This window comes from Stegodyphus dumicola, chromosome 9, assembly GCF_044657685.1.
Source record: "Stegodyphus dumicola isolate Sdum_Otavi_A_Nest chromosome 9, ASM4465768v1".
Classification (NCBI taxonomy): Eukaryota; Metazoa; Arthropoda; class Arachnida; order Araneae; family Eresidae; genus Stegodyphus; species Stegodyphus dumicola.
The window spans coordinates 35,135,830-35,157,598 of NC_140776.1; the positions used below are offsets into that span (position 1 = coordinate 35,135,830).

Sequence of the window (21,769 nt, forward strand, 5' to 3'; positions counted from 1 at the left end):
AAGTCCGCGAACTCTTTATTCTACTAAAAAGTCAATGTTTGTTTTTGTTTGCTTTGATTAGTACAAAACACTCGAGGGTTGTCTGCCTAAGAGGAAGCATGACTTCGTGAAGGAAGTTCTAAGAAAAACTGACTCGTATCCACACTATACAGCTGCTTAAGGACGGGGGGCGCATGGCTTCTACCAGAGCTAAACAATGTATACCCCTCGTCCTCCACTATCCACGTTTATTTGAAGAATTCAGTATGTAGAAAGTTCAGTAGGGCCATACAAAGGCTAGACGATGATACAATGGCTACATTTTTGGAGACAGAGGATGCAAGATATCTAATGCAATGTTAGACTATAAAACAGAGAACATAAAATATAAATAGGGACAACTATAAACATAAATAAAGTACATATAAAACAAAATCCTCACTATACACGAAAACGCCCATGCAAACACGCAGTTCACCTGAAATATACTATTACTCAGCAACTTTATAGCTCGGCCGCTAGTAGCCCTAAAGAGGTTATAACATCTAGTGAGGGTCCCTGCTAGACGAAACTTTCCTGAGATATGAGGTTCTGGTAGCACTCGTTTAAACGGGAGAATTCCTAGAAAAAAGAGCCCTTCTCAAAGCGAAGCTCCGCCTAACTATGGAAACGATGTACGGGCTATGCGGGACTTAAGAAACATCGCCGAAAATGTTTTGGCTATAGCTCTGTCCCGCGTACACATCAACCAATCAGACGAAAGTTCTACTTCTGAAGGATTATGTGATTGCAATCTGAGAGCTAATCGATTACTGCTTGGAGTTCAAGTCTTTACTACAGTAGTAAGTGAAAATGGTAACCTAGCTACGTGGGTTTCCTAGAAATGTGCGGGTCCTGAGAATTGTTCCTTTCGAGTCCCTCGTAGTCGAAACATATTGTGATTGGGGCACAAGACACTTCTATGTGTCTAAAAGTTTTTTTTTTTTTTTTTCTTTTTTCATGCACTTAGATGACTGTTCAAAAGCATTGAACACATAACTTGCTTATGGTGGTAATAATCATAATACAGTTAAGACGTCTAATGCTCTGTATAACTTGGAAAAGGTATTCCTGAGCCATATTATATTTTAGAAAATGTTATGCAGTTTGCGATTAAAGTGTTAACCCGAGAGTAAATGTGAGATTTTCCATAAGTTTATTTAAGCGAATAACATTTTTCAAGTTCTTCCTCTGCAGAATCTTTAAAGTCTCAGAAGTTATATCTAAGCCAGAAATTTTATTTTATGAAATAATTCAAATGTAATCATAAAAGAGACACATCAGCAAATAGTAAACAGAGGAAGCAGTTTGTGTGATCATGAAACTAAAGCTTTGCGATAACAAACGTTTTTTGAAAGTAGAGGAATAAAACTGCCTAGAAATTTATGAGTTTCAACAGGCTGTAAATATTTTAGAATATAACATAAGAGTAAGCTGATTTAAACAGTAAAGTGGAGGAGAATGGAATTTAAGCCCTTCTTTGCATTCTTTCAATTTTCTAGACTTTTTTTTTTTTTTTTTAAAGTAAAGGTATAATGCAATATATCCTTTGTAAGATTTATTTCATGAAAACTTCTTTCCTTAAGAAAACATAAGATAGAGTTTATGGCAGAAAAACTGACATTTTATTACCAGCCGGTCATATTACTACTTTTATGTGTAAAACGTAAATTTGTAAGTGATTTTTCGCTTCAGATAATGTACCAAATCAAAACAAATTATTTAGGAATCTAGCTTTTCTTAAACATAAAAAAAATATAATATTTTCTTTTTGCTTAAAATATAAAGTGAGTAGCCTAGATAAAGTTCTCTACAGATACCCTTTCGTTCCTTTTAACAACTTTAAATACTAATATTAATATTGCAAAGTTTTAAGCGGAATCCTAAATTCTCAATTCGTTATCTTTATTTCTCTGTAGCCAATACTAAGTGTCAAGTCTTTTAGGAATGTCGATTAAATTCTAAAATAAATCTGTGACTAAAGAAGCTTTCGCATTGCAGTGTGGTGAACATTTCATATTATACATTTTGTACATTTAAATACATAAAGGAAAAAGAGTATTTTGGTCAAGGAAGTTAGAGTAAAAGAATTAGCAAAGATCAGTTAATGACTGAAAAATTTAGTTATGAAAATCCGTCTGTACTTATGCATTATACGTCGACCTTAAAGTTGGCTATCATCGAACCATCAGAGTTGAGGAAGATCCCGCGAAATTTGCGCCAATCTCTATCGCGGAATTCTTACGTAATCGAAAATTCTTTATTCAATAAATAACCAGTATTTGACTCGTTTTGTGTTTGTATTTAATCTATTACTGTTTTTTGGCCATACTCAACTGACCATATCGTGTATATTAGTAAACCCTTTCTTATTATGGTATACCGTAGCCTTTAAAATAATTCATTGCTTGTTGTTCCGTAGAAGGCAAGTTAGAAAGTTTAATCTCGTTTTCAAAATGCAAGGAAACATTCATCAGTAACAGCTAATTTCTATATTTTTCTATGAAACCGATAGGTGGCTTATTGAGAATCATTCGGGCATACATCAGACGAAAGCGCAGATGTTATGAGTATGTAGTAGTTAGTCACGCTTATCTATAACTGACCCTAAATCGCCGTGCCTGGCGACAGTTTTAAGGTCGGCGGATAATACATAAATCTTATCTTGAGGTATAGCTATATAGATTCAGTTTCTTGTCTTCTAGTATTGTATAAGGTCTGCAATTAGACATAAGGTGTGTCAAATTTCAGAAATTCTTTTAAATTGAGCTAACATACACTTGAGTTCTTCAGTATATTTTGGAACGCAGTGATTGACAAAGTGAAAGTATATATGGTCGAGTATCTATCTTCAGGTCATATCAAATCTCGTTTGGAAGTAAACCATTGCACAGGAAACACATTTTATGCCGAGAACAGCCGGTCAAAATCAGTGCCAAATTACGCAGACCTCATTTTAAACTGTAAATGTTCGATGTTCGTTAAGGAATTCAGATATATCATTTCAAAAAGTGTACCCATCCTTTGATAGGAAGTCCTATGCTTCATTCCTCTCCTCAGCGACTCGGGCGTAGCTTATGATACAGCTTTATAATACCATATAAATAAATAAAATAAAAGTGCCTTAATTAGTTTTAAAGATAAATCCAGAGTACATAATCGAAACATATGTGTATAGGTGAATGTGTAAGGAAGCACTATCTGTAAATGTTGGAAGTAAACGACTAAAAAGAAGTAATTAAAAATTTCCAAAGAAGTTATTGTAACATATTGATTAGACCGTATGGGTAGAATATCACTATAAGGTGTCTACGTACTAGCTTACCGAACGTGATTAAAATTCCGTCCAATAGCAGTATTGTTTTACATTAAAAAACACTGAAAACGGTTAGGTGAACATGAGAAGGAAAACAATGGCCCATCTCCCCCATAAAAATCTAGTAATCTTATTAGATTACTACAACTTTGAGCAACATTCAGCGGAAGTACTTGATAAAATCCTACCAGAGTTTCCCAAAGTATCGTTCGCTAGCTACCAGTGAATCAGTGCTGAATTTTTGGTAGCTTTTTAAAAGTCTTAAAATGCAGTTTTCCTTAGAATATTATTATATATATATTCAAACACAAATATTTCATTGTTGTACTAAGAGTACTGTTGTCCCTCAGAGTCTGTACATATAGACGGGATTCAGAACGTTCTAGTTAGACGTAACTCAAAACGTTCTATTAAACGTGAATCGGAACGTTCTTTGCATGTTATACAGAAGTGTTAACAGTACCAGTATTTGACGTGATATTACTCTTTATAAACTTGTATTCTATAGATGACATTCAGAACGTCTACCCAAACGTTAAGAGAACGTTCTGCTAGCACGTTATAGAAACTTTCATACAACGTTCTAGTAACGTTATATAAAATTCTTACTAATACAATACCACATTTTGACGTTCTATTGTCTATTAATAAACTACATCTTACAGACGTAATTCAGAACGTTTTGCCTGAACGTTGAAGGGACTTTCTGCTAAAACGTTGAAGGAACGTTCTGCTAGAAGGTGAACGGAGCTTCCATAGAACGTTCAAGGGACGTTTTATAAAATTGTTAGTAACACCATTTTTGGACGTTTTACTGCCCGTTATTGAACTGTAACATATTGATGTGATTCACCACGTTCTGCCAGAATGTTAAAGGAACGTTCTGTTAGAACGTTAGAAGAACATTCATAGAACGTTATAAAAAGTGACAGTGGTACCAATTTTGAAGTACTACTGTCCGTTATTGAACTGCAATACAAAGACGTAGTTCAGAACGTTCAGGTAAAAAGTGCCGACAACGTTGTACTAGAACGTTAATGACACGTTGCATGAAAGTGTTATAAAAACAAGTATTTGATGTGTTATTACCCGTCTTAGAAATGTAACATATAGATGGCATTTTGAACGTTTTGCTTGAACGTTCCCAACACGTTTGTGAAGCACTTGCACTGAACGTTCTTGTGCTAGTTGGGTATTTATCTATAATTAAAAATTAATCTATTATTAGTAATTAATATTATATTGTTACTTACCTCACTCAACACAATATCAAATCACGAATTTCACAGTCACCAAGATGCAAGATTTGCGCCTGTCTTTGGCTTAAACATGGCTGTAAGGTCACAGTACGAATTTGGCTAGCTTCGTCACAGTTTTTAATTAAAATCCCAAGGGATATCCGTTCTCCCACTCTTCTCCCCTTTTATCAAGGCCATCTTGATGGGACATACCCCCGATCTCCTCTCGAGATGGCCTTGTTTCTATCAGAAGCAAAACTTCAAGGACACAGCAACGCCACGGAGAAAATTTAAGTCGAAAATGGGTAAGGCGGTTGATAAACTTTACAGGCATAAAGACAGGGCTTGAAATCCATGTATGAATGCCATCCAAAACCGCCAGTAACATCTGAATTAATGCTGAGAACATATCAGAGCGCATTACTGATTGGTTTTAAAACGTGAATTCTTTACATAATTAATTCTTATTTATTTAATTTTAGAAATATCTTTAATTTGTCAGCTTAAATTTTGATGAAAATCCATTTCATGACTTAAGAAGGTAAGAAAAAATTCGCATATAAGGAACAGTGGAACGGAAACTCTCATTGGAACATTTTATTGTAACATTATAACCCATAGTAAAACTGGATATTACGGTCCAGTTTGGCGCCTTTTTAAAAAATTGCCAATTCGCCAAAATCGGTAATTTTCGCGCGTTTTAGAAAATCGCTAACTCATCATAGCGCCATATTAGATGGTTGCGAATTTGAATAAATTCTGTAAATATGCAAAAAATAGATCATGTAAACATGGTAAAATATCTAAACAACCTGTAAACATGCAAAAATATCTAAAACAAGACTTCAAGAAAAACCACCCACTGCTTCGCACGTTTTTAAGAATTGCACATACTTGCATATGCATTTAAGAATTGCACATCCATGTGCACATCGACCTATGTTCACTTAAAAAGTCAAAGAAAATTGACAAAAATCCAAAGCAAAATGGAGTAAATTTTATCATGAAATTTAAGAAATTGTAATAAGTAATAAATAATCGGAAAGCATTAATTCGTATTTAAGCCAAGAGGTTAACAGATTTGGCGCGGTTTCTCTTCACTTCGCGACCGGACCGTAATCTCCAGTCTAGCCTAACACAGAAATAAGGAACTTACGAAAGTATCACAGTATGAAATTTTCTTATCCGATGCAGATTATCTGCCTTACTTTTAAGAACCGATGGCTGTCCAGTATTTCTGAAACCAAACTTCACAAAATTAATTTTTAACTTAATAATAATAGTCACAAAACAGATACTCCTAAAAACCTCTTCCTGAAATGAACAAAATAATATCTAACAAAAGCAATTCGAAATTTACTCTTATCTTAAAACCGAAATCTCACTCTGAAACAGTTAAAAGCCGTAACACGAATAAAAATTTTATCGTAATTGTTTGCATAATAAGGGAGCTTCGGAAACATTAAATTATCTTAATTAACATTTTCATTAATAACAACTTGTTGTAATTCTACTTATACACTAGTTTGATTGCGTTTCCAAATGCCCCGCCAGTTGGTCCTCCTCAACCGTTCAACTGAAACCAAGCAGTCACGGAGGTGGTCAATATATGGGAGGGTGACCGCTGCGAAGAGTTATTTAGCCATCTGGCTACTCTTCGCTGTTTGCTTATTTCTTTAATAATAATAAATATTGCATCTATGAATTTATTTATGGAAATGTATTAACCATTTGCTAAACATTTAAGAAAGAAAACGATTAATTGTAAAACGGGAAGCTTTTCTCTAAATAATAATTAAAAAAAAAAAAAAAAAAAAAGAAGGAAAATGTATGCGAGGCAGACTGCAGAATAAGAACTTTGAGTATTAATATCAGCGAAACCTAATTCTCGAATAGCAGATTTATGTTCCGTACATCACTAACATTTCAAGTAGAAGGAATTTCGCCAGCACCATGCGCGTTTGCTTCACCGAACACTGGCTTCGATTCGAAAGTCGCCGGAAGCGATCCAGCCTGGTTTTAGTACATCACGTCTACGCGAGCTTGCCTTGTTCATCTTATTTGCAAGACGACTTTCCATTCAAAAGTATTTTAACAGCATTATTACGTTTTATTGTTTGTCGCCATAATCAGATAACTTGATGGCCGACTGAAGTTTTATAAACATATAGATTAATGCATTTTAAAGCACAATATATAGCTTTCTGAAGTTGTATGAAATTGACTCAAAATGTACTGAAAGTTAGAACACTTTTCTCCGTGAAGATGCCATTTATCTCCGTATCCAAATGCATCCACTTTTCTCTGTATTATTTTAAATAATGAGTTTTCTAATATTTTCAGACGGAAAATATTTGTCACTAGCTTTCTTGATCTAAACAAAACAATAAATAAATAAAATAAAATAAAAATAAATAAAATAAAATAAAAATAAACATTACAGTAGTACAAAAGAGACACAAATATCTGTAAGTAACGATATATTTCAGATTAGTTACAAGATTTTTAGGAAAATATTTTAAATTGGTTTAAATGATTGGTAATTTCGGTGTCTTAATAATAAATATTGTTAATTAAACATAGTTTGCGCTTTCAAAATTTTACGAGGTCTAACCCAAAAACATTTGAATTTAAGTCCTATAAATTAATATTATATTGTTATATATGTTGGCTATGTAGAAAAAATTTTGAAGAACTAAATAGTATTTTCTGCATAAAATATGTCAAACCAAAATAAAAATTGATTCTGGGTTACCGATTTATTGATACATGTGACCATAAGATTAAAAACTTTCGTTATTTGACCTGAAGCATAGTTCTCTTTTTTTAGACCGAAGAATGTATGACTTGTATGATATACCTTTTTAATTTCGTGCAATGAAAAGAAGAAATCTGCACTTAAAGCGAGAGAATACATCCTTAACGATACATCAGAAATGGAGGGGAACGATACTAAGATCTGAACTCATGATGCGTTGCGCTCCTCCATGCATCATTCAATATATATATATATAATATATATATATCATTACACAGAATAAAACATTTTTGAAAACTCAAAATAATGACCCCCAGTCTAGTATGCAGCTGCTTTCAAAAGCCTAATGGCTGATTTCTCTGAAGGATCATATTTCAAGAAAAAGAAGCATTGCTTGAACTTAACGATTTAGTTGTAAGACTATTTATTTTATTCGGTAATTTCTTTTATTTAATGGTTTGAAGTTAAAAATTTCTCTTTCGTAAGCAAAATTAAAGTACAGTAAGATTGTTATGATACTAAAAATACTATATATCACAATTCTGAAAGATGTTTCAGCAGTATATTTGAATATTTGCATAATCATGCAGAATCATTGACATCTATCTATGTACGTCATATAGTTAGTGAAAAAGCGAAGATGACATATTCTTATTTTACTGCACTTTATTGAAAAAGTGTTGTGATTATACAGTGATTTGCAGCGAATGTTGAAGCATCAAATTTTTACAGGTTTTTAAGCTTTGCATATATGATATTTAAGCATTCAAGGTAACAATAGATCAACACAGCTGGATCTTTGTCTTCATTTCAGTAAAGAATAAAACCCGGGTAATTAAAATGAATTAGAACAGGAGGGTTGTATCTGCGAATTCCATTTTGGTTTTGACAGACAGCTCTCGCCTCAAAACTGAATAAAACCACTGAAATCAAACATTTGTTCATACGAGTTTCTAGTTCTTAGAAAGTATTAGAATGCACTTTAAATTATAAAAAAGTTCAAGTATCAAAGTAATTATAAGCTACTTCTTAATTTTTATTAAAAATACTTGAAACCTTTGAAAATTAATATTAGTCTATAAGGCTTTTCTCCCACTTTCCTAGCGTGCCTTCGTGGTGTAATGGTTCTGCACACTGGGCCGGTATACAATTACAGCCACATATAGAGATCAGACCAATGATTGTTACTCAAGATTTGGACTAAAATGCCACCAAATTTGGAGATAAAATTTAGTCGCCAAAACCACTGCCAGCTTGGGAAGATCTCATCGTATTTACCTTAATGCTAAATGGATTTGTAACACTATTTTTTCGGAAGAGATATTACAATTCCACTAAAATTATTTACATGTATGGATAATTCGTCCCAAAATTAACTCTGTGATATGCAAATTCTGTATGTTAAGTTTAATGTGTCATTAATTTCAAATTTAAGTAGGACTCATTCATAAAATTATGATGTATCTTTTATTTTCTTATGAATAATTAATGAAAGAAAAAAGAGTTTATAAACAATTCATAATAACAATATACTTTTATATCTTTAATACTGTAAGAGTAATAGAAACTGTAACAGTGGGCCACGCTTACAAAATGATTCTTAAAATCGTCATATTTAGCAGTTTTATAGTTTTGTACACGTTAATGTAACTGTTACTTTCCATAATACACCTATCTAGGAATAGACGTTATAATTATGAAATGTTCAGTAAATATTAGAAAAACAAAAATAAATGTCACTGGTCTATTGAAGGAAACTGGTCGCCTTCATTGAGCCGCGGAGTTTCTATGAATGGGGCAGTAGCTATTTTCTAATACAGTGTCATCTATAAATACAAGTCAATACAACGTTTAAAACTAATTTAAGCATTATTCCTAAGTATAAAATGCTGGTTAGAAACTAACACAGGCAACTGAAAAGGCACTGAAAGATACTAATAGCTTCGCATTATTCACAAAGAATCAGGAGCGGAATCTTAGTTTAATCTTTATATTCATAAAATAGACCTATAGGAGAATTTACGAAAATAACATTCAATTTTCTTTAATGGAAACAGTTTAATGATAACGAAAATTTGAGGGTAATTTGTATTTAGGTTAGTATAAAAAGAACAATAACTATAGCTTGAAAACTTTCAAATAGCATAAATATTAAGCCTACTATTAATAATACACAGTACACTTACACAAATTACTCCAGCAATTATTCGTTCTTGATGAGTTCAGTTGCAGTTTTCGCAATAATGCATTTTGATCCTCTTTTTATACCAGCACACTTCTCATGAACTCACACTTTTACACGATAGATCCTGAATCATGTCTTCCTTGAAGTCATCATAACAGATAACACAGAACCATGAATCCTCGTTGGAATTTATAGGCCTGTTTACTGAAAAAAATGAAAATTTATCCTTTAACTGTCTTCTCCGGTCCAGAAGTTTAGAGTCTTCTTTTCACTGTGGTGGGCCCCATTTGATGACAGAAAAGTACAAAGGTAATATCAGATCGCAAAAATGTTTAGCGTATATAATAAACTTAATGGTCTGGCTATTGGCTAAACTGTTTTAAAGTCTTTAACAAGTGTGCAATGTTGAAAGTTCTCGCTGAGAACAACAGTAAGAATACGCTATCCTACCAGTGAACTTGTTAATTTTCGGACTTAATTCCTACGCATGTTTGTTACTCTATTTAGTGTTCAGATATAATTTAAAACAACAAATAGGTAATAATTACGCAAGAAGTAATGAAAATTATTACGATAATTTTGATAAAATATTTTACACATGAGTTAGAGATACTCCGGTTTAGATTAAAATTAGATTAATAGCTTATAATTATTTTTATAACAAAGAAAATAATATCATTATGTAAATATAGATTTAATTACTCCTGATAGGTTTTTACTAAATCTGATACAGTGACATTTTATTCTTCAACTTGAAAAAGCTACAAAATACTAGCATTTACATGGTTTCCATGGTTGGTCCACCAGCCCATTCATAGCAACGCAGGCTGGCTCATTGAAGGCAATTAGCAGTCGATATAAAATACTGTCGAGACATTATGTTATTTCGAAGCAGAAAAGATGAAAAATAAGCAATGCCCTCGCCGGAAATCGAACCACGGAATCTGGAATACGCGCTCAGTGTGCTGAACACTACACTACAAAATGCATGCTAAGAAGGCGGAAGACATACCTTAAATACTCCCTATTTAATGGGCGACTGGGCATTATGGGACTCAATTACCAAATATTCACAACCTTTTCTTTTTAGTTCGGGTGCCACTCATAGCAACGCAGGGTGGCTCATTGAAGGCAATTAGCAGTCGATATGGAATACTGTAGAGACATTAGGTTATTTCGAAGCAGGAAAGATGAAAATGAGCAGTGCTGTCACCGGGAATCGAACCACGGACCTCTGGAATACGCCCCCAACAGGCTGACCACTACACTACGAAAGGCGTGCTAAGAAGCGGAAAGAAATACCTCATACTACGTCCGTGATTTCGGTTATAACAAAGAAAGCAATTATTATTAATACAGCCAAATAACACTGACTGAACACAGCTTTAAATGTTATCAGTAACAACTAAAACATTATTGACATCATAGTGATATATATATATTATTTTCATTGATAAATTAGAAGAAGAGTACAAAAATCTTGTATTCTCGTAAAGCAACCTTGTTTGAGCGTGGATGAACGTCCAACCAAGATGGCGGTTTTGAATTTTCATGTAGTTTCATGAATTTTCATGTGAACTACTAAACAGTTCACAGGTAGCGCTTACTATCAATAATTAGAAAATAAAATGGAGGTGGCTTAACGAAGGAGTTGGCCAATCGAATAGCAACCTTACTCTACCTTACTTGTGCAATTTAGAAATTCAGTTTTAGTGGATTATTTAACTACTTTTGTATATACATGTTAGGCGATGCATTTTTAATTTTGGTATACTGTTTTTTCCATTCAAGTATTGAAAGTTTCTCATATATCTTTGCTTAACTTTTAGATAATCATTGCAGAACTTCTGCCTTTAAACCATTAGGATAATCATTGAAATGAAGGTTTCTCTTGATCGTAACAAAATTTATAAAATTTTACCGGCTCGTTCTGTTTCAGCAGACAACTCTTATTCATTTTAAATGCTCTCGTGCAGCTTTTGAGAAAAAAAGAAATCGAGGATATTTAGATTAACATTTAATCCTTCATTTTTAGCTCACTAGCTCCATTCATAGCAGCTCAGTGATTTGAAGTGATGATCAGGTCAAATTTCTTAATCAAACATAAATTTAAATGAAGTGGATATAGTCTTACGCCATCGACGTGCCAAGTAGTTGGTCTTTCTGATTAGAAGGAATATTTGTTTTTCTTAACATTCAGTTACAATGATTTCCTTTCTTTATTTTTTACAAAGGATTATTTTTGATTAATTTAATTAATTTGTTTTATTTTTTAATTTGTTAATAATTTTATGGATTAAAAAGTAAACAATAAAACATATGCAAAAGACACATTTTTTGTTAAGTAGCCTGAAATTTAAGTAAAAAGTCTTTATTTTACCTATCACGTACTCTTTGGTTAAAAGTTAATTACTTGAATATGACGAAACACACTAGAGATATCTGTCTAATATACTTAATCGGATGCTCTCTAGTGGGATAGAAGTGATGCTTTCATGGACCATATTTAGGTATATGTGACTGATTAAATCGTGGGCCCCACACAATGCGTCAATGCGTCTCATATACTAATTGCATTTTAAAGACAAAGAGAAGTGACAGCGTAAATATATATATATATATATATATATCGGCTTCACATTTCAGACGTTCAATAAACGCAATTAGTATAATAAATACTTTTAATTATAGCTGAAACTCTCATTTATATGTATATTTAGTTAGGAGAACAAAAAATTCAATTTTGATTCTGCTGTTTCCACCTCCCACATCTTCAGCATTCCTCGTGAGTGCTGGCTACAGGATATTCTCTTCATCATTTATTTCATCCGTTTTTAGGGTACACAGACATTGTTGACATCAGCAGTGGCAAATCTGAAACGACAAATTAAAAGTAAAAGATTGATTTTCAGTGTCAAGTTTAAATTAGTTTTCATGAATATACTAAGTTTCCAAAGCATGAAATAAGAGTCTTCAAATCGTCGCTGAAAGTCACAGTTCTCTTCGGATCAGCCGTCGTCATTTAAGGTTCAATCTTCATAGGGAGTGAATAGTTAAAGCCCCATCTTCTTCGTCTTGTTAGTGGGTAAGAACAGTCTTGACAGGGGTGATAAAATCAAAGATCGCCATTAAAGTACGAGAGATTTAGTCAACCTCTTTCACCTTAATCGGTCTCTTGTCATCCTGCATCCACATTTTCACATTATCTGCTACCGTCATAAGAAGATTCGAATCTTTGTTCTGTTCTAAATTCTTGGCTAAGTAACGAGTGTTAGGTTTCGAGTTTTTAACTCTATAAGAACCATAAAACTTAAACGTAATTTCATACTAATTCCAAATTGTTTGTTCTGACTTATATTTAAGTTTTCTGAATTTAGTTAGTGTTTAACTTTTTTATCTTGTTATTGAAATGTTTTTTATTTTCCTGTTGTAATTTTGAAATGTTTGTTTTATCACCTTGATAAATCTTGTTTCTTTCCTAGAGCAGTTGATTAACAGTTCAAATGTTGTGCAATTTATGTTTCTCTAAATGTGTTTTCGATTTTGCTTATTTGTTTACAGCAAAGCGTCCGAGGGCTATCTGCATAAAAGGAGGGAAGTCTTCGTGGATTTTTTTCTAAGGGAAACTGGCTCGTATACATGTTACACATGGGAAAAGCCATGAAAACGCCCATGTAGCCATCCCATTCACCAGGATTCGAATCTTGGACTGAACTAACTCAGCGCCTTTACCGTACGGCCGCTGATGGTCTCGAAAAAGTGTTGCTGATTGAGTGTTACTTAGCTATAAAGTGTTAATATAATTTAGTATGTTTATCGATAAAACGTTTTTTGTCAAAACTGGAATAAGAGTTTTGTAAATTCTTTCAACCTGTCGGTTTTCTCATCGAATATCAGTTGGGATCAAAATATGTTTAATATTTTTTTTTTCTGTACAGTAATCTTCAAGATCCTTCGATGTATGTACACTTCTTTTGTATGTGATTAATGTGATATGTTTGTCAAACGTAGTTTCCTGCAATTGTAATACTTCAAAAGTCGAAAGACCAGACAAAAATTTTGTGAAAGCATCTACTACGGTACGTTGATAATTCTTAAGAGTAACTGGAAAAGGCTCCATGAAATTTGTATGGTATGTAGACAGGGGAATAAATTCTTTAGAAATTGTGTTTAAAATTGCGTTTAGTTGCCTGCTTTTCTTGTTGGCAGGTATTAATTTCACATAATTAGCAGCTAAGTTTTAGATATTTCTTGTAATTTTAGTCTGTATCTCAGGCTTTGGCATAGCAAATTTCCATTTAGAATGAGCTTCTGTTATAATTTCTATTAATATTGGAGAATAATATTTGATTCTTTGTCATATTCAACATGGTAAAGCCCATCATTCCTCTTTTTATAAACACTAATACTGCTCTTCCCGATTAATTGTTTTACAACATTCTCATATTTATCACTTCCTTCGCTAACAATTTTCAAGATTATTGCAACGTAGAAAACAACCGTAACGGGGTTTCTGCTTCGAGCATCAGCGTGATACATTTGTTTGTCTGAGCGACGAGCTATTTTAAAATTGAAATCTTTTAAAAAAAGTTCATGTAGCAGTTCTTGGTATCAATTATCTTTTTCTTATATTTTCCTCGAAATCTGAAAAATACAAAAAAAATTTGAAATTTAGAATCTAACAAATAATTCCTGAAAAGTTTCAAAGCCTCTAAAAATCTCCATTCCATAGCTAGACAATTTCTATTCGTATGAAGAAATTTCCTTACTAATTTAATTAGCAAGGTTACATTTGCCTTATTCACCTTATTCATATTAAAATACCTAGTATTTTATTATCCGCGTGTACTTGTTGATGAACTGTTGGAACATTGTTGATGAACTGTTTGAACATTGTTGATGAACTGTTTGAACATTGTTGATGAACTATTCTTTAAATTGAATCCAGCTGTCACAAAACTGCGCTGTGACAATGTCAAATAATATGTCAGTGGTGAACTTTATGAAGTTGCTAAAATAGCAGGTGTAAAAATATATCCTGCACCACCCTATACACCTTTTCTAAATAGTGTTGCTGAAAGAGCAAATATAACTGTACTGTAAAAAGCTAGATCAGTGATACTTGAGGCAAACTTACCAAAATTACTTTGGGGTTAGGCAGTACTTACGGCTGCTTATATAAATAATCTACTCCCAAATAGTTCAATTGACAACCGTGTTCCTTATTTTCTGAAGTACGGTTAAAATCCTGATTTGACAAACATGCTTGTATTTGGCTGTGATACTTATACTCTTGTGCCACCATCCCAAAGAAGGAAACTAGATGAAAAATCTGTCAGAATGATATTTGTAGTTTATTCCACAATGGGATATCGTTTAATGATTCCAGAAACAAGGCGCATCATTGTTTCCAGAAATGTTAAATTTAATGAAAAAAGAAGAAAGTAGAAAATCAAAAATACATTCCCCATAGTTCGTAATTGAGTAAAAATGACAATGATGACATTAAAAATGAAGACAAATCAATTTCAGACACTGATAACGGCGAATGAAATGCTTCAAATGAGAAGGAGGAACAGAGAAAATCTTGAAAAGAAAAGAAGCAACCAGTTAGGTATCCTAATCCTGAGACTTACCAAGTGATGTTTGCACAAGACACTCTGACATTTGAAGATATTGTAAACCTACCACAAATAGAACAAGAACTATGGAAAAGAGCTATGGACGAGGAAATTAAATTTATGGAACATAACGACGTCTGGTATCTGCAAAGTTTACCCCCTGATAAAAGAGCCATTTCCTACAAATGGGTTCTACCTAAAACACGAGATGGAACTTATACAGCTAGGCTTGTTAAGCTTATAAAGCTAGGCATGCAAAAGGAAGGCATAGACTATATAGACACGTTTTCTCCAGTAATTGGTATGTGCTCTTTACGTTTAATCTTGGTAATCATCAATAATGAAGATTTACAAACTTTTAGTTTAGATGTCCAGACAGCTTTCTTGAACGGTAAGTTAGATGAAACCATCTACAGGGACTAGCGGAATGGATATGTTGATAAAAGAGCAGGTGTAAAAGTATAAGTGGCAAGGAATTTAAACTTAAGAAAGAGTTTATGGGCTTAAACACTCCTCTCGACAATGGTATCAGAAATGTCTTAATTTTGTTATTAAATTAGGTTTTAAGCAATTAGACTCTGAACCATGTATTTTCATAAGAAATCTAAATTGTAAAAAAGTAATTATGGCTCTTTATGTAGATGACTTATTAATTGCAGGTTCGGATGTAAAAGAAACAAGTATTATGTCATCGTTATTTAAAGACTTTCAAATGTAAAAGTCAGAAAGTGTCTCAGAATTTTTAGGTATTAGACTGAAGTTCGAGTCCGGTTGTTTATATTTAGATCAGAAACCATATATTGAAAAATTACTTGATAAATTTAAATTGTCTGATTGTAAAACTGCCCAAACTCCCATTGAACCAAAATCTACAGCAGCTGATTTTCAGAAAGGAAATGCATTTCATGGCCCATACAAAGAATTAATTGGATCTTTACTTTACTTAGGATATATTACAAGGCCAGATATTTTATTTGCAGTAAATTGCTTAAGCCAACTGTAGGAGCATCCTACTGATCTTGCCTGGTGTGCTCTGAAGAAAATTCTTAGGTATTTGAAAAACACCTTAAATTTGAAATTGACATACAAAAGGGTGATTCGGAAAGAGCAAACTTATGTTTGCATGTAGATGCGGATTGGGGGGGAGATACTAAAGATAGGAAATCAATTACCGGTTACTTTATAATGTTTTCAAACTGTCCTATTGTGTGGTGCTGTAACAATCAAAAGTGTATTGCACTTTAATCAGCAGAAGCTGAAATAATTGCTTTATGCCAGTGTTTCTCAACCTGTGGGGCGCGCCCCCCTATGGAGGCGCGAGCACATTAATGGGGGGCTAGCATATCCAAGAGAAAATGTTATTTAAAAAATTGATTAAGTGACTGAAAGGAAAGAACACACATACACATACAAAACAAAATACATTTCGACATATTTAATAATTAACTTATTAAATTAAATCAACTTACTAAATTGAAAACAAATTTAATAATTATTAGTGACTTCCTTGGGCCTGTTTTGCAGAGCAAAGTTTTTTGAAGGAGGGTTTAATATTAGAAATAGACACTCTCAGTTCTTTTTCTATATTTAGCTGAGATCAATATTTTGTCTTCAAAGAAGCCACCGCAGAAAATCCAGTTTCACAAAGGTAAGATGTTGAAAATGGTAGTAGAATGCAAAATGCCCTTGTTTTTAGTGCAGAAAACTCATCCTCCACTCCTGCCCAAAATTCAAAGAGTGATTTTTCTAAATTGTCTTTTGGTTTCGCCGCTTACCGTGAAGTCTATGAAGGTTTCTTCCTCTTCAATTGAGAGTCCTTCGGGAGTATTTTGAAATGGATCCCTCACCCACTTGTAACTTGATATCAGTTTGTCGTCAGCAAGAAAGTACTTTTTAAAATTCTTTGCCAGCATTGCTAAATGATTTTCAATGGTTACAAAACAACTTTTACATGTTGTTCTTCAGCCTTGTAAGTTTTCATACAATCATTCAAATTTGCAAACATTGTTAAGTTTTCTTGCTTTAAATTTCTGCTCCACAATTCCAATTTCCTACAAAAAGCATTAACTTTATCACTCGTATCTAATATATATGTATTTGCTCCTTGCAGTTAAAGATTAAAGTTATTTAATTTCTCGAATATGTCGACCATGTAGCTCAATTTTATCACAAATAAACTTTCGCGTCCGGTCTGTTTTCCTCTTCTAGGAAAACGGCGATTTCTTCTCTTAATTCATAAACACGTTGCAAAAATTTCCCTCGTGATAACCATCTTGCCTCGCAATAAAATAGGAACGCTGAATGTACTGCACCCATGTCTTTACAAAGTGCGGAAAAGATTCTTGATTTCAGGGGTCTCATTTTTATATAATTTACTACGGTTACAACCGTAGTTAACACAATATTCAGACAAGGACTCATTTCTTTGGAAGCCAAAGCTTCTCTGTGGATCATGCAATGTGTCCAGATGCACTGTGGCGATTTTTGTTTCACAAGTGCTTGGATACTTTGGAATCTTCCGGACATAGAACGAGCACCATCGGTGCATATTCCGACGCAATTTTTCCATTCTATGTTTGCCTCGTTCATAAAATCATTTAAGATAGCAAATAATGCGAGTGCTGTTGCTTTGAGTTCTATTGGTTTGCAGAAAAGTAATTCTTCTACTACTGACAAATCATCACAAAATCTAACATAGGCTAACAAATTAGCATCTTTATTACTATCTGCTGCCTCATCGAGTTGTATTGAAAACAATTTGTCACGTAACTTCGACAAAAGCTGACACACTACATCTTCAGCTATATCAGCAATTCGACGGGCAACAGTATCATTTGAAAGAGGTATAGACTGCAATTGTTTTGCAAAATTATCTCCAAACATAATTTCTACAATCTCAATTGCGGCTGGCAGAATAAGATCTTCACCAATGGTGTGAGATTTTTTACATCTGGCTATTTTATATGAAAATTTGTAAGAGGCAATTAAAGCTTTTTCATTCACAGACAAAGTTTTTTTAAACAATAAGTTTTGCTTTTCATATGATTTTAATTTTAATTCGAAGAATTCTCTGGGTTTGTTTAGGTACTCACTATGAAGCGTTTCCAAATGTCGTTTAAGTTTATTAGGTTTCATGCAGTTTGCCGCCAAATTTTTTGAGCAAATGATACACAGGGGCCTTTCTTCTTCATTTACTTCAGTACTAATGAACCCAAAATTTAAGTATTCTTGAATATTTTCTTGATTTTATTTTCGGAACCACGCTTGTCTGTGTACTTGTTGATGCTTGTCTATCGTCTAATGCTCGCTTACGCCCGCTTAAAAATTTATCCATGATTCTGCATAACTCTGCTGCCATGAATATTTAATACGGTGAATTGCAATTACACGAAAATATATATAACATACACATTCAGAATAGATTCAATAGAGATAGAAGGATCGACTCGAATGAGATTTTCTGGAATTGAAATTGGCGTCATAGTACTTTCTCCCTCTTCCTATGAGAAAACATTTGTTCAGATCTGCGCACGCTCCTAACTTAACTTTTAAGCTGACCAGACAAATTCCAGACAAATTGAAACTTCTCGCGAAACCGTGAGAATGCCCGACATGGCGGGACTCAAGAGCAATAAAAAGGCATAGGATTCTTGTTTTTTCAATGCTGAGGATCGGTGTTGCAAAATGTCAATAAATTGCCGTATTCTTGGTAATTTGTAAAGTTTAAAATTAAGGTTGTAGTGTAGGTTTAGCGCCAAAATGCTCAAAATGCATTATTATTGTATACATTTTATTGTATTCGGTGGGAGGGGGGGCGATGAAAATTATGATTGAAAATTGGGCCGTGAATACTAAAAGGTTGAGAAACACTGCTTTATGCAAAGGTATTCAAGATGTTTTACGGATAAAAATGTAGTAAATGAAATTTCCAGTGTTAAAAATGTCTATATTTTTTTAGATAACCAGCCATGTATTAAAAGTTTGATAATGAAAACTTTTCAGGTAAGCTGAAACACATAGGTATAAAATTAAAGTTTACTCGTAAGACTGTTAAAGAAAATAGCATTAAAATTGAATACGTACAATCAAGTTTACAAATCGCAGATATGTTAACTAAGACTGTGCCCAAAACAAAATTCTATAAACTATTGTGATTGAGCTGTTTAAAAATTTAAATTTAAAAATTGATGTTTAAAAAATTAAAAATTGGTATTTGAAAAACAGCTTAAATTTAAAATTTATATACAAAAAAGGTGATTTGGAAAGGTCAAACTTATGTTTGTATGTAGATGCAGATTGGGGGGATACTCAAAATAGGAAATAAATTACTGGTCACTTTATAATTTTTCAAAAAGAAGTATAGCTTTCTGTCACGTTCGATGTATTCTGAAACTTACACCATTCTCTTTGTTTATATTTTCTTTATGTTATTTTTATTGGTTTTTTATTGTGTCTTGTTTATGATTTGTTAAAGCATGACCTGTTGTAATGACCTGTGTAAAAGTTTTGTGTATCTCTGCGTATTGCTCTGTGTAAAAAAAAAAAAAAAAAAAAAAAAAAAAAAATTCGAACCACGGCATTTCAACCATTATAAACGAGGTTGTTCAACCATTCAAATGTTCAACCATTATAAACGAGGAGAAGATAAATGTGATCTTCAAGTATACGTATTTTAACGTAATGGATCATAAGAGACGAATAAATGTATTTCACGAAGTCATTCACACATAAATTTTACTTTTATACGTCGTTTCATCTTTGTCCCATTTCAGCCCTATTTCTTTTGTGGGTCTCATACCTTCAAACAAAACTTTTGTGGCTGCTACAAAATGTCACGAAAAACAAGGTACTCACTCTAGTTAAAAGATAAAATTCATATCTTAAAATAATTTAATAAGAATATTGGTTTGATGAATGTTGAATTAGCAAAGCTATTAGATGGTCCTGTGAAAATACGAGGGCAATCCCAAAAAAAAGGTCTCCTATATTTTTAGATATACAAAGAAACGTTTATTTTCTATAATTGCTACATCTCTTTAAAGATTGAAGAATGCTTTATTTTTCAACATAATCGCCATTTCAATCGATGCATTTTTGTAGACGCTGTGGCAGTTTTACAATGTCCATGTCATACCAGCTTGCCGCCATGCCCTTCAGGAAGTGTTGAACCTCATCTTTCCAAAAAGTCCAAGAAGTTGTCCTTTTCGTCTCCATAGCGGCGAAGAAATTCGCGGGAAGAATCAACCCGTTGCTGTTTGTGGTCTTCTGTCAACATACGCGGCACCCATCTTGCACACACCTTCCGATATTGCAACTTTTCCGTTAAAATCCTGTGGATGGTGCTTCTGAAAACCTCAGGAACCAAAATGCAGAGAGCATCCAGAATGATCATCCGATCTTTACACACGAGTTCCTTAACTTTCGCGATTGTCTCGTCGGCAATTGACGGCCTCCCGCTCCTTTCTTAGTTATGAATTTCAGTACGACCGGCTGTAAACTCTCTACACCACTTGCGAACGTTTTTGACATCTATGCACGACTGTCCATACACTTCCGTCAATAGGCGGTGAATTTCAACCAGTTTAACGACTTTTGCATTCAAAAATCGAATAACTGCGCGCACTTCGCACTTGGCGGTAACGTTTATCGGGAGCTCTATTTCGAATGGCTGCCAAGCCAAGACTGAGCATCCGAGCGAAGCGCCTGCGTGCTTATGTGGTAGTGGAGAAAGCACCACTCACAATAGTGTTGCCAACAACCGTATTAAAACTTTCTCTAAGTCCCCCAAAAATAGGAGACCTTTTTTTTGGGATTGCCCTCGTACTAAAAACGATTGTTTATAATAGAACAAAATTTGAAGAAGACCAGAAATTTGTAAACAGTCGGCTTCAAAGAACTTACGTGTTAATACGGAAAGTTTGTTGAGTCTGAAACGATTTTGCTAAATGATTTCATTCAGTAAAGTTCATAGTGCATCCAGTGTTCCATTGAATAGTCGCCTGTCAATCAAGAAGTCATAAGAAATAGCACTTCCACTGAAAGTGAAAGGAAGCTTGTTTTCAACTGGATGGCTACATAAATTTAAACTGCAGCATGAAATCTCATGTCATGTGATAAATGGAAAATCAAAATGAGTTCCTCCTGAGTCGATTGAAGAGTGGTTCAAGAATTTATCCACAAAAATAGATAGACATGAATAAAAAGACTTTTCAATAGTGATGAAAGTCTTCTGCTTCTTCTTTTTTTAATGCCTGCAAGGACTCTAATCTTCAAAGGTGATTAGTGTCATGGAGCCAAGCGAAGAAAAGGACGTCTCATTGTTTTACTTTGTGCAAATGTTGATTTTATGAGAAAACTGACTCTTTTAGTTATAGGAAAGTCACAAAAATCAAGGTGCTCCAAACAATTAAAACTCTGTCATTATTATATAAGAAAATAAGAAAGCAACGGTAAAGCATACATAGGAAAGTGTGGATAATTACGGGCATTTTTACAAAATGGCTCAAGAAAACAGACAAAAGTATGAGGACATAAAACCCTCAAAATTTTACTTTTCATCTGCGATTTCTTATGTATTAGTGTACTGCCTATCCTCAAATGACAAATTTCTTGCAAAACTTGAACATTTTCTCT

General features: G+C 33.5%; 1 protein-coding gene across 1 annotated transcript; it reads right to left on the reverse strand.

Moving 5' to 3' along the window:
• Positions 1-17,302: 17,302 nt before the first annotated feature.
• Positions 17,303-18,019, reverse strand: LOC118191177 (zinc finger BED domain-containing protein 5-like). The gene has a single exon (XM_035361981.2). It carries the CDS (start codon positions 18,017-18,019, stop codon positions 17,303-17,305), a length of 717 nt encoding a protein of 238 aa, XP_035217872.2.
• Positions 18,020-21,769: the final 3,750 nt, after the last annotated feature.

Coding starts and splice junctions, on each gene's coding strand:
- LOC118191177 (XM_035361981.2), bottom strand. CDS start 18,019: ATGTTTGGAGATAATTTTGCAAAACAATTGCAGTCTATACCTCTTTCA.